This window comes from Blennius ocellaris (genome assembly GCF_963422515.1).
Source record: "Blennius ocellaris genome assembly, chromosome: 14".
NCBI classification, from domain to species: Eukaryota; Metazoa; Chordata; class Actinopteri; order Blenniiformes; family Blenniidae; genus Blennius; species Blennius ocellaris.
Window position 1 is genome coordinate 8,701,749 of NC_137663.1, and position 13,958 is coordinate 8,715,706.

At 45.7% G+C, this 13,958-nt stretch overlaps 1 protein-coding gene across 1 annotated transcript; it reads right to left on the reverse strand.

The window, feature by feature from the left end:
- Window positions 1–3,749: 3,749 nt before the first annotated feature.
- Window positions 3,750–5,937, reverse strand: LOC308139198 (uncharacterized protein; the record flags this gene model as incomplete). The annotated part of the gene is made up of 2 exons (XM_080508544.1): window positions 5,652–5,937; window positions 3,750–4,477 (listed from the first exon to the last, which is right to left on the reverse strand). Exons 1-2 carry the CDS (start codon window positions 5,932–5,934, stop codon window positions 3,750–3,752), a joined length of 1,011 nt encoding a protein of 336 aa, XP_080364670.1. The 5' UTR covers window positions 5,935–5,937.
- Window positions 5,938–13,958: the final 8,021 nt, after the last annotated feature.

Sequence of the window (13,958 nt, forward strand, 5' to 3'; positions counted from 1 at the left end):
ACCCACTTACTCCGCATTGGGCCTCAACGCTACAAAACAATTTGTGACAATGTTGTCACAGAATTACTCGTCGGGCATTTAGGCAGCTCCCGTGTGGGAATGCCGCTGCAGGTCACGTGATCCACGTGTTTGACTTTGTTGAATATCATGCTGAACGCCACACTTAGAAGTTTGGGCTCGATCTGCTTCACAATCCTTGCAGAAGCACGAAGACCTTTGATGGAATGGCGTCTTGGCCAGGATTTAATCAGCCCATTGTGAGCGCTGTTGCCAGGAGTAGAGAATCTGGATGGACGGACATGAAGACTTTTGTGTTTCACCTCTTTGTTTTGGGTCAGTGTCAACCCCCAGTGTATGCATTAGTGCCCCACCGTTAATTAGGAGGGGCGGTTCAGGAGACACAGACGACCATTGTGGACGACTGCAACAGTGCACCAGATAAACTCAACTAAAATCCACAGACTCAGAATCTATCACCCACTTGAGTTCGGGGGGAGGGGAAAAGAGATGTAAATTGATATCAGCACCGTCACCCCAAGTGAAAGTAAAACCATGCGTGAGAGAGAGTGCAGTTTGAGTATAAAGTTTGCAGCAGATGAGCTGATTTGGCATGAAGTCATACAAAATGAAACTCACGGTTTGATCGAGAGAGAATATGAGGAAAGGAAGCGATGCAAGTGAAATAAAGTCATACGATCTTTACAGCAAGATATTTGATCAGAGGCACGATACACGGTGGTGACAACAAGTCAGTTTTTGTGAAATTATGGCAATTTTAACAAGTAATACAGGTCATTGTAGGAAAGAAGTATCAATTAGTGTTTGGTATGTGGCAGCTACATTAAAGCTATATGTGACTTTTAAATCTTTAAACTGAATATTCCACTAAAAAAATCATACGTAATGTTTCTTATTTTAAAAGTCAGAAGTTGTATGTAAAAAATATACTAACATGAACATATCCTAAAAAGGTTAAACATCTTGCTTTGTTGACATTTAGTGCTCGCTACTGGGATGTAGGTGTGTGTACTTTCTACGAGATCGACAATAGTGGTCAAGCTGTGCTTCAAAACGTTTTCGGCCGGTCTTTAAAACATAAATGTCATCTGTTTGAAAGAATCTGTAAAAGATGAACTGAGGAAGCTGACACCTTGTGTGTGTGCGTGTGTGTGTGCATGTGTGAAAGCAGCTTAGAGATTTGGACAACAGCTGATTATGATGTGTCCCTGCAGGGTGTCACCTTACACTTGAAAAGCTTGTGGACAAAATCCCATCAGATGAACTCTGGAATTGATGTGGAACATGTGGGAATCCTGTGAAAGACACATGAAATTCTGCTCTGAAAATAACAAAGCAGCTAAGTTGACAGAACCCCCCCCCCCACACACATCATTTTAAATCTTATTCGGCACACAGATTGTTTATTCTAAGGAAACACGTCATTCAAGCTCAAGGCAGCACAAAAGTGCAGCTGAGGAACAGAAACACACACAAAAAAAGCCTGAAGTAAATGAGTCTTACCCGCTAGTGTAGAGGGAGAGAGCGTCTGTCATCCTCTGCACACCTTCATTCCGTTCATGCTGCTGAAATCAGAGAGCTGAAGTTGCTCCGGCGTCCCTCCAGACAGAGAGGATCCCCCCCGTCCTTGCTGCGAAACCCATGTTACACAAACTGTGTGCATGTGAGCGTCTGCCCTTCATGGGTGGACAGGAGCTGTGACAGAGGCTGCAGGCCCCTCTCCTCCCCCCCACACACACCCACCCTCACACACACACTTGCCCATTCCCACACTGAAAGTACCCCACTCAGTCCAGGAGAGGGCAACATCTCTGCAAATCATGATGCGACTTCCTCCATCCACACCGGTCCAGGCATTCTCCATCAACCTTGAGCCCATGCAGAAGGGGGGTATTAATAGCTGCAGCAGGAGGAGGAGGAGGAGGAGGAGGAAGAGGGCTGGCTCCCTTTCACATTCTGCCACCTGTAATAACTGCCCCACACATGAACAGTCCTCCCCCAAACAGACACACATAAAACCCAGGACACAAACCTCTTAGCAGTCTCCCCCCGTCCTCCATGCTCCCCGTTTGGCACGAGCTGAAAAAGCAGCCCCTCTGGTTGCTATGGCAGCGCTGCATACCTCTCTAGACTTTTCTTTTTTCTTTTTTAATCAACTTTATTGAACGAATAAGACAATGGGAAGGAGGAGTGAATACAACTACAATACCTAAATATATACACATGAACGTCACCAAGCTTTAAATTTTATTCAACTAAGAAATATAAAAATGTGTTTATGAACTGTGAATTTAAAAACATTTTATTATTAAGGCGTATACAATGCATCGGGTTTTAATTCAAGTTTAAAGTATTGCTACTTTTTCTGAAAGTGTTTGGGTTAATTTGCACATATGTGGTGCAAAACTAATGGCTTGTGTCAATGCTATTAATTTGCTGCACTTCTTGATCTGCGCATGCATTTGCCTCCATCAATCTGAGAAGCAGAGTGTGTGAGGAAGCCGCAACCTGCAGAAAATCAATCGGTATGAGGATGCAGATTCATGGATTTCAGTAGGCCGACACGGAGGGCCAGTCAGACTGAGTCATCACAACGACTAACATCTCTGACCTCCACTTCTCCACCCTTTCAATGTTGAATCCAGTCAAAAGTAAAAATCTAAACAAAGGACTGACAAATGTGTTTTGCATGCTGATCTTCAGTTTTAACATTTCCTATACAACTTAAACTCAGACAAAATGAACAACTGGATAATACAATAACATAAATTAACCATCCACTATATGCATGAGCTTGCTTGGATGTAATTTATAAATTATTCACCTTTTTAACCAAGCTTCTGATTGTATGATTATATGCAACCAGTAAAGCTTGCAAGCAAAGTCTGTCAACACTTGAATAATATACAAAAATCAGAAGTAAAGAATTAAATGTGAGGTAATACCTGCAGAAACTAGAATCCAATAAGTGCTTCCTTTTTCACTGAGATTACCTGATTAATGGTTTTAAAGTAATAAAAAAAATGGAAAAGGTTTTTCTTGCAGTTGCAGAAAATAATGGTGAAAAGAATACTATGAAATGCAACCTGTCCAGGGCGTACCCTGCATTCTCCCACAGCTGCAAGTAGGATAAAGCTGTATAGATAACAAAGAAGTATTTTCCATTCGTTGCTTCAGTTTCTGGGTGGAAAAGTTTATATAAACCTGACAAGTGAAAGACTCTTAATGAAAACCCCCCAAAAAACACGACCCCAGAAGTGCTGTTTTGCCAATATTAGGCACATTGCATGAATTTAATAAAGTGCAAATCATACAAAATGTCCCTAAGCCTTTCTGAGTGACTCTCTGAACCTGGAGTATGGCTAGTGCAGTGAAACAGCAGATGGCCACTTTGAACGACAGGGTGTCAAGTGTTCATGGAACCAGGCTACTAAATATAGGCGATAACTGTGATCAACAGTGTTACAATTAAAAGGCTTTCACCAGTCTCTCTTCTTTTCTTTTTTTATAGGCCCATTTCTTCAGTTTCTCTCACAGTACATTACTTTGTTTATGTATAAGTCGGTTCACGCACTTCTGTGCAACTAAGTCTAAATACCTAACTCACTTCCTGGAAACTACAGGCAACCACGAGGCTACATCGCTCTCATCTGAACTTTCTTCTACAATAACTGCATCAGATGTCGGCCGGCCGAGAGCCGCTGGAAGACAACGCCGCCTCCCCGCCTGTGTCACAGAGCAGTTTCTCCCTCTCCTGCACCCATGTCCACCCTCCTGTGCAGACTGCCGTCGTCTATGTCCTCCCACTCGTCCTCCAGCCCGTCGTCGTCCTGATTTTGGGCGGGCTGGCTGAGGCGGAGGAGGCGGTACCTGAGGGGCACGAGGAAGAGGGCGGGGTCCGGCATGGAGTGCGGCCTCTGGGGCGACGTCACTCTCTCCTGCGGGATGCAAGCTCTGACCCGCTCCTCCCTCACGCTGAGACGTCTCCTGTGTCTCGCTGCCGAGTGGCTGGGAGGAGGAGGAGGAGTAGGAGGAGGAGGCGGAGACAGGAGCCAGTTCGAACCTTCGCCATCGACGTCTTCCTCCTCGTCGTCCCCTTCCTCCTCCACCTCTCCTCCCTCGTCCCCCTGCACTCCAGCGCCGTCCGCCCTCTCGGCAGCGGCGTCTGTCCTCTGCCTCTGCTGGAACAGTTTTAGCCGGGCGGTGTGCAGCTCGTGGCAGAGCGTCGTGGTGGTCACATTTTGCCGCTGCAGCTCGCGACTCAGCAGCGTGATCTTGTGGCTGCGGCGCTTCAGCTCCTCCAGGAAGTGCCGCTCCTCCTCCCTGAGGTTCCTTCCTAGCGCCGACGCTCGCGCGCGTCCGGCGCGCAGCTCCCCGCGCGCAGCGAGCATCATGCAGTGCTGATCCTCCAGGAGGCGCTCCGCAGCCTCACAGCGCGCTGCCAGCTCCGCTTCCTCCTCTGAAACACACACATTCACAGATCCTTTGCACAAAACTACACGACAGGAAGATTTCAGTGCAATAAAAACGGCTGTAAAAGTCTGTTTTTCTTAGATCAATATCGCTTTCTTCAGTTTTATCTAACCCGCCGCAATTAACTTGTGAGGGTTTCGTCATGCATGCAAATTCTATTGACCCAACTCACAATATCAATACTACAGTCCAGCATATTTCTAAAGTCTGCACATTTTTCTTTAAGGAACTCAATGTTGATCATTTTTGGACTGATGGGCTTCGCTGTAGAAACCTGAACGTTGCTGTACCAGTGAGAGGCTGCCTCTCGATCTCAAGGCCGTTTCCTTGGTCGATGGTATTTTTGAAGACGTGCTACATCATCAAATCCTACTTGACGACTCTTCCAAGGATCATTCCTGTTCCTCTCAAAGACATTTCAAGCATGCATTAGGTGGATGCCGTGCATTCTTAAAACATCTGCAATCTCAAATGCGTGTTTTCAAAAACGTGTGCGATAAGGGGAACAGTAAGCTGGTAGGAATGATGCTCCAACCGATTGCAATACGTCAATGTAATAGAAAACAATGGACTTTCAGATCTAAGAGTGATGAAAACCCATTAACTAAATTCTAAACATTTATACATCTGACATTGTCTTTGTCATTGAAAGCAGAATCGCTCAGTTGTGTGACGATGTAAACATGGAAACTTTGTTTAAATATGGATAGATTATATGAAAAGTTGCATGATGGTGCAGTGGTTAGCACTCTCTCACTCCTATGTGGAGTTTGCATGTCCTCCCTGTGTGGGTTTTTGTTTTCTCTGTACTCAAGCTTCTTCTAAACTTGGATTTAAATCTAAATGTACATACATGACTGTCTCTCTATGCTTTGTGGTGGACCTGTCTTGAGAGTACGCTGCTTTAGTCAGCTGAGATTAGCTGCAGAATCCTGTGACACTGACTTATATAAAGCTTAAAACAAGATGAATGGATGAAAATGTCATCAAGGCGAAAGCTCAACAGTAAGTCCTTTTAACAGTAAAAATGGTATGTGTGGTATCTGCACGCATGTGAACTTCCAGATCACCTCAGCACAGCTTTGGAGCGTCACTATAAATAGAACGTTTCTCCCACGTATCATTTTCTCCATCATCAGCAAGGAGTTGTAATTCCTTACCTGCTGTGTTTCTGTCGGGAAACCTGGAGTCCAACTCGCAACTCAGCTCTGCAGACAAGAGGAGCCAAAGCAAAGCAGGTAAGACAGAAAAGACGAAGTGGAACACACATGCACACACACACAGGAGGAGCTGTAATGCAGGAGGTGACTTGCCGTGACAGCGCCTCTTCAGGTGTGTGATCTCCAGCTGCAGGCCGGTCAACATGGCCAGGTGCTCCTGCTTCAGGAAGGCGATGCCGCGCTCCACGCTGGCCACCTGCTGCTCCAACCTCCCTGCATCCATGGCCGAGCCGACGCACACGATCTGCACACAGACGGTGGCCGCCGGATGTCTCAGGGAGCTACAGCCGTTTGCATTCAAACCCCACTTTACACACAGCGAAACAGTGCGTTTTGGATCTTAAACATTAGTAGTAGAGGGGAGTCAAACATGCGTCAAAACCGAACTGTCAGAGTGCAATCAGGCCCAGAGGAGAGCAGTGCAGACAGAGAACAAGAACTCACTATTATGAATGAAAGTGACTGTTTCACTACAATCACACTGTTTTACTGAGTAGCAGATGTAAAACAACATTGACAACAGAGTTAAGAGGGAAAAAAAACAATGATTATATCAAGTGCATTTCAATATAACGATATGTAACATAAATATATCATTTTATCTTTAAAATTGTATTAAACTAACAATTATAACTAAAGGATGATATTATTAGGTATTTGTTTGAATTGTCAACGAAAAAGGATTAACAATAAAATGATAATAAAGAGATCAATGAGCAGGCTGCCTCAGTATACTATGATATCAGAGCCACATGTGAGGTTGAATTTGAGCAAAAAAAATGCTGAAGGCTGCAGAAATCTGAACATTAACCTGAAGAGAGACACGTGGCAGAGATGTTTCAGATCCTGCAGCACATTTCACAAATAAATCACAAAAGTCAAGTAATTTCTTTATGTTTAGAATCAACCAAAATCCAAAAGAGAAATATTTCAGACTTTCTTTGCGCATTAGAAGGTTTGCTAGAGACAAAACACTGAAACTGGACTTTTCCTTCTCACAATAATATAATGATTTGTTATGATCATCTGGAAACATTTACAATGGTCAATATTCATAGATTATTGTTGTTTTATCTTACTGATCCAGCTTCCTTGAGATCAATTTGAGCAGAATGTGCCCCCTCCCAAAAAAAAAAAAACTAAAACGTGATTGACACCCCAGTGAGTATCATCCTATATGAAAATACAGTAGAAACAAGCCATTTAACATGCTGCACAGCTCATTGTATGTCAATGCGACACCCCACAACTCCCATACGGCGTTTCTGCAGGAGCTTTGACGGGCAACTCTTTTGCACAATTGATTGTCCAGCAGAACCCTCTGTGTACCATCCACTGTCGGTCATTGTGAGGTTTGTGCACAGCGGGTCACCTGTAACTGTGCACGCCGGTCGTGGCCTACCGTGATCCTGCAGCGGCGTCCCGTCCACCACCGCGCCGCCTCCTCCTCCCCCCCCAACCACCACCACCACCGGAGCTCCGGATCACACCGGCTCCGGTTCCCGGTCCTCTCTGCAGCAGCACACCGAGAAAACAAAAGAGCTTGTGCAAATCGATCAGTGTGCAAAAAATAATGGTGCTCCTTTTCTGTTCTTTTCCTGTTGCCCGCTGCCGTCCATGCGTTTCTCTCGCTCTTCTTAAATTGTGAATGAATCCTGCAGCAGCCGCAGAAATAACCTCCTCATAACCTTCTGCTTTTTCAAGATTCACAACAAAGCGTCAGTAGGAGGATCGACCAGTGCCACAGAGCAGGAGGAGGAGGAGGAGGAGGAGGAGGAGGAGGAAGGGGAGGAGGAGCCTGGTGGAAACCATGCTGCTCCCTGCTGCCAATAGAAAAGAGGTCACATTCTAATTTACTAATTAATTTATTCCACAATATGTCAGGGAGCTGAAGTCTCGATTCCAGATCACGTGACGTGAGTGATGGTGTGAATCTGCTGTGAAAGTTGTAATGAAGTAAAGTGTGAATGAGTGATATGTGGTTGTGCTTGAGATCGGGAGGTTGCGGGTTTGATTCCCCATCGCCCTTTTTTTGAAGTGTCCTTGAGCAAGACACTGAACGCCAAACTGCTCCCAATGAATGGAAAGTGACAAGTGGTCAGGGGAGGCAGCGCCTCACGGGCCATCATGATAATAAAAAAAAAGAAGAAAAGAAGTACATCAAATAAATATAAATATTTTCCACTGATTTGTGTTAAAGATGTATATTCAGTATGACTCCGCTCATTTTTGACATTTTATTAACATCATGCATGCTCGTGTCTGTTCCTCAGCATATGGCCAATATGAACTTTACCTAAATATTTGTTATACAGCATGGTTCTCTACAGTCACTATCATGTCTTTAATGTATGTGTGAGGGAATTCTTCCCGCTGATCCTGCTGCTGAAGTGCAGAGGAAAGTCAGCAGGTGAGGCGGGCAGTACTCTGCCTCACCTCAAGGGGGCGTACGTGAACTGACAGCTGCTTTCTAGCTCATTTTGATAGACAACCTTTATAAAAATTGATTAAAGCACCAGAATTTAGAGTTTCAAAAATACATATTTTTACTTGAAGTGAAAATTTAATTTGTGCTGCACACATCTCTATACTTTAATTAGTTTACAGTAAATATGAATGTGTGAAAATGGTAATCAATAAAATAAAGTTGCTGTTACTTACTGAATGCTGTTACAGCCCACAGCAGTAACAGTATTCAACAGTATTCAGCTTCACCTCCACCTCTTTGTAATGTCCTGATGTTGGGAACAGCTGGCCTGAGCGTCATCTCCACCATGAGCCTGGTGCTGTTTTACAGACTGCTCCGAGCAGACATCCTCACAAACACCAGCGATAAACGGCAGAACTGAGATCGACACACCTCGCAGCCTAAAAACAGGTTTTTCACACTTTACACCAAATAAAACCTCCAACAAAATGTAAAGTCAATACAACCTTTTATTAGATTTTTTTTCTAAATGTACCAAAACGGTGGCTTGTGTTGCATTGATGAAATGAAGGGAATTAATTTAACTGATGAGTTTTGAGAAATATGAACATCTTGACTGTTTGACTGTTCTATTGTAGGCTTTGAGGTGATCCTGGAAACTTTGATAGTGAACTGTGAGTTTTGATTTCCTCCACCTCCGCTCAGCAACCCTGCAGTTTCTTCTGTATTGATGAGTTTCCCTGTTTTTCCATGGTGCTGGTGGTTTGGACTTATTGATGATTCTTGTGATAATCAGAGCCTCCAGTTCAAGAGTTGACTTTAGTTCACAGCGGTCCAGCCGTCATTTGGACAATCGAAGGAAAAGACGGCTGGAAAAATAGTCTAAAATATGTGTATAATGTCCATCACTACTGTCGCCACACACACACACGCGCACACACATACATGTCTCATATAACCTGTTGAAATCCGTATTAAGCTTTGAGTGTTTTTTTTAAAATTCTGTTATGTTGGACAAAAACGTCACAAAAACAAAACAAGGAAGGTTCAGGTTCATTAGTTCTCTGCTGTTTCACTTCAATGTTATATGAATTCTCAATAGAGACATTTTGTAATCCACACGTTTTTTTTTTTGTTTTGTTTTATTTATCATAGAATGATTTGAAGATGTACAAAAATGTTTCACCTGCTTTATCAGTGTTGTTTTCACTTAAAACTGACACCGTGTTTTGTCCTCAAGCTTTTAAATTCTTCTCCTTTAATCCTCCCTCTTTCCTGTAGCAGCTGTCACATGATACAAAACCTGGCAGAGGATCACTGATCTCAATAATCAATAACCCACTTGTTGTTTGTTAGCTTAGTGAATATGTTCTCTATTAATACTGAGTGATGAGAAGTGATTCTATTGGCTCCGGTGATTTTAGAGTAAAGGATCAGACTGGATGTTGTGTCCATCAACTCTTTTCTTGGTTTTGGATTATTTGGGTTCGGCAGATCATTGTTAAACTCGTCACAGATAAACCAGACCTGTGTTGAACTTGTTTCCATGTCCTCATCCCTGAAGACTCCAAGTTACAACCCCTCCTCCACCACCACCCCTCCTCCTCCACCACCACTCCTCCACCACCCCTCCTCCACCACCCCTCCTCCACCACCACCCCTCCTCCACCACCGCTCCTCCACCATCCCTCCTCCACCACCACCCCTCCTCCTCCACCACCACCCCTCCTCCACCACCACCCCTCCTCCATCACCACCCCTCCTCCATCACCACCCCTCCTCCTCCACCACCGCTCCTCCAGCACCCCTCCTCCACCACCACCCATCCTCCTCCACCACCCCTCCTCCACCACCACCACCCCTCCTCCACCACCCCTCCTCCACCACCACCCCTCCTTCTCCACCACCGCTCCACCACCACCGCTCCACCACCACCCCTCCTCCACCACCACCGCTCCACCACCACCCCTCCTCCACCACCCCTCTTCCACCACCACCCCTCCTTCTCCACCACCACCCCTCCTCCACCACCACCACTCCACCACCACCCCTCCTTCTCCACCACCACCCCTCCTCCACCACCACCACTCCACCACCACCCCTCCTTCTCCACCACCACCCCTCCTCCACCACCACCACTCCACCACCACCCCTCCTCCTCCACCACCATTCATTTCAATGAGGTCAAAAATATACAATATATACAAATTGGAATAAACATTAATATCTCTCAATAACAAAGACGTGTGTTAATGTAATACATAAGAATTTATTTACACGTTAATGCAATACATAAGAGTTTATTTACATATAATTATAGAGTCTCGGATGAAGAGTCTAGTGTAGACTCTAGGGGGGCCTCTAGTGTAGACTCTGTGGGGGCCTCTAGTGTAGACTCTGGGGGGCCTCTAATATAGACTCTAGGGGGGCCTCCAGTATAGACTCTGTGGGGGCCTCTAGTGTAGACTCTTGGGGGGCCTCTAGTGTAGACTCTAGGTGGCAGGTGGCCTCTAGTGCAGACTCTGTGGGGGCCTCTAGTATAGACTCTAGGGGGGCCTCTAGTATAGACTCTGTGGGGGCTTCTAGTGTAGACTCTTGGGGGGCCTCTAGTGCAGACTCTGTGGGGGCCTCTAGTATAGACTCTAGGGGGGGCTCTAGTGTAGACACTGTGGGGGCCTCTAGTGTAGACTCTGGGTGGCAGGGGGCCTCTAGTGTAGACACTGTGGGGACCTCTAGTATAGACTCTAGGAGGCCCTCTAGTGTAGACTCTGTGGGGGCCTCTAGTGTAAACTCTGGGGGGCGGGGGGCCTCTAGTGTAGATTCTGTGTGGGCCTCTAGTGTAGACTCTGGGGGGCCTCTAGTGTAGACTCTGGGGGGGCTCTAGTGTAGACTCTGTAGGGGTCTCTAGTGTAGACTCTGGGGGGCCTCTAGTATAGACTCTGTGGGGGCCTCTAGTGTAGACTCTGTGGGGGCCTCTAGTGTAGACTCTGGGGGGCCTCTAGTGTAGACTCTGTAGGGGTCTCTAGTGTAGACTCTGGGGGGCCTCTAGTGTAGACTCTGGGGGGCCTCTAGTGTAGACTCTGTAGGGGTCTCTAGTGTAGACTCTGGGGGGCCTCTAGTATAGACTCTGTGGGGGCCTCTAGTGTAGACTCTGTGGGGGCCTCTAGTGTAGACTCTGTGGGGCCTCTAGTGTAGACTCTGGGGGGCCTCTAGTGTAGACTCTGTAGGGGCCTCTAGTGTAGACTCTAGGGGGGCCTCTAGTGTAGACTCTGGGGGCCTCTAGTATAGACTCTGTAGGGGCCTCTAGTGTAGACTCTGGGGGGCCTCTAGTGTAGACTCTGGGGGGCCTTTAGTATAGACTCTGGGGGGCCTCTAGTGTAGACTCTGTAGGGGCTTCTAGTGTAGACTCTGTAGGGGCTTCTAGTATAGACTCTGGGGGGCCTCTAGTGTAGACTCTGTAGGGGCCTCTAGTGTAGACTCTGGGGGGGCCTCTAGTGTAGATCCTGGGGGGCCTCTAGTGTAGACTCTGTGGGGGCCTCTAGTGTAGACCCTGGGGGGCCTCTAGTGTAGACTCTGGGGGGCCTCTAGTATAGACTCTGTGGGGGCCTCTAGTGTAGACCCTGGGGGGCCTCTAGTGTAGACTCTGGGGGGCGGGGGGCCTCTAGTGTAGACACTGTGGGGGCCTCTAGTATAGACTCTAGGAGGCCCTCTAGTGTAGACACTGGGGGGGCCTCTAGTATAGACTCTGTGGGGGCCCTAGTGTAGACTCTAAGGGGGCCTCTAGACTCTGGGGGGTGGGGCGCCTTGAGCAGGCAGGGGGCCCCTCTTGCAGACTGTGGGAGGCCGGGTGTCGTCGTCCTCTCAGGTTTCTTCTTCTGAACAGAAACATGAAAGTGTAGAAGTGGAGACTCCACCAGCAGTGATTGTTTGATCACTGCTGGTGTTGCTGTGTGAACATGCACCAGTTGATTTGTCAGGATGAACGTACACAGTCGCCGCCGGCGGACCTCTGGGAGCTGCTGAGCCTGGAGGCTGGCCTCTCTTTGGGCCTGATCAAAATATTTGGCCTGCTGCTCCCTGGACAGTTGATTCCACTGTGGAATCATGACAACACTCTGTCAGCACACAGACCAGAGCACAACTACAAGCCAGATGAACGCAGAAATGAAATGAATTTGGAAACAAAGCCATCTGGATGAACTTGTGACCGAGAGAAGAGGCGACTCTGACCTTTTCCCCCAGGATCTTGTTGACTTCCGGTTGAGTATGTTCATGTCACAATAAAAGCCTCTGATCTTCAACTGGCAGAACATATTCTCTATACTGCTGTGAAAGCATAAATTCAGTCATTTATGATGTTAACAATCATTAATGCCAATGATTATTTCATTATGATTTTAACTTGTTTGCCTTTATAGTGACTGTGAACCTCATTCTAATATTCAACACTTTCTCAATCTCTAGGATGGACGAGTTCAAAGGTCTGGAAAACCTTATGAAAAAGAATTTCAAGCCAGACCAGGTCCAGCTTGTGCCTCTAAGAGGATGATTAGGTCACAGTGAAAGAATCAAAGCAGCTGATGATGAAAATTAGCAACAGAACTTGCAGAAAGTGAAGAATTTAAGAAGGATCAAGTTACATTAATGATGATCAAGATAAACTTCTATTCGGACTCAAATCTACTGAAATGTCAGTCCTGATCATTTCTCTAAACTGTCTCTATAATATCATGTATTTCGAAGGGAAATAAGTATTTTCATGGACACAAAATGAATGAATACAGGTTGAAAGTGTTTGTGGCACCTGATGGAGCCGACAGCAACATGAAGGACACAGCTCCCACAAACAAGCCCAGCGTCACTCTGCAGACCTGCGTCGCCATCCTGCAGGAGAAAGTCTGTTGTTTCCAGTCACAATCATACAGATGTTCACTCAGCTGGAGCTCCTTTGTCTCAAAATTCACTTGTGCAAAATGTGTCCAAAACGTTGATGCAGAAATGAAAACCTGCTTAACTTATAAAATCTGCTCCTGGTCAAGACTTATGATCCAGTTGGTATTCCGTCATGTCTTTCTTAGTTTTAATTTAACTACATCTGTATGTTAAGGGTTAAATTTCCTGGCATTGATTGATGAGGATTTACTCACTTCTGATCTACAGTCACACTCTCATATTCACACAATAGCCTCAAATACACTTACCTGTGTGTGTGTGTGTGTGTGTGTGTGTGTGCGTGCGTGCGTGTGCGTGCGCGTGCGCGTGCGCGTGTGCGTGTGTGTGTGTGTGCAGCTCGGCCCCTCTGTCCAGTTTTTATACCGACACAGGTTTGTGGTGTTCAGGCACCATCACCCTCATATCGAATGTCATTGGTCCTCAAGCTTGCCTGTTTTTGTTTCAAGAATTGAGCTTGAAATCTTTATTTCCTGGATGGATTTTCCTGTCTGTCCATTTTTAATCCTCTCAGAATCATTTGATTTAGAAAAGGAAGTGTCTGGTTTGAGGTAATGTAGAGGAAGTTACTGCTTTAATTGTCAGATTCAGCTGTACTGTGTTTTTTTTTTTTGCAGTTTTATATTTTACAACTGTTGTGATACTTATGCTTGTCTTTTTATTTTGTTTTTATTACACACACTGATTCAGAGCCAAAAATGCTTGTTTTGTAAGAAGTTTTAGCTCCTACAATTGTTTTAAATCTTCATTTCTTTTCTGAAATTTAAAGGCAAAACAATAAAACCCACAAATCCGTGTTTATGTCCTCACGAGGAAGCCTGTCTCACACCTTTAAATCCACTTCTTTATAGTCATATTGTTGTTTATTC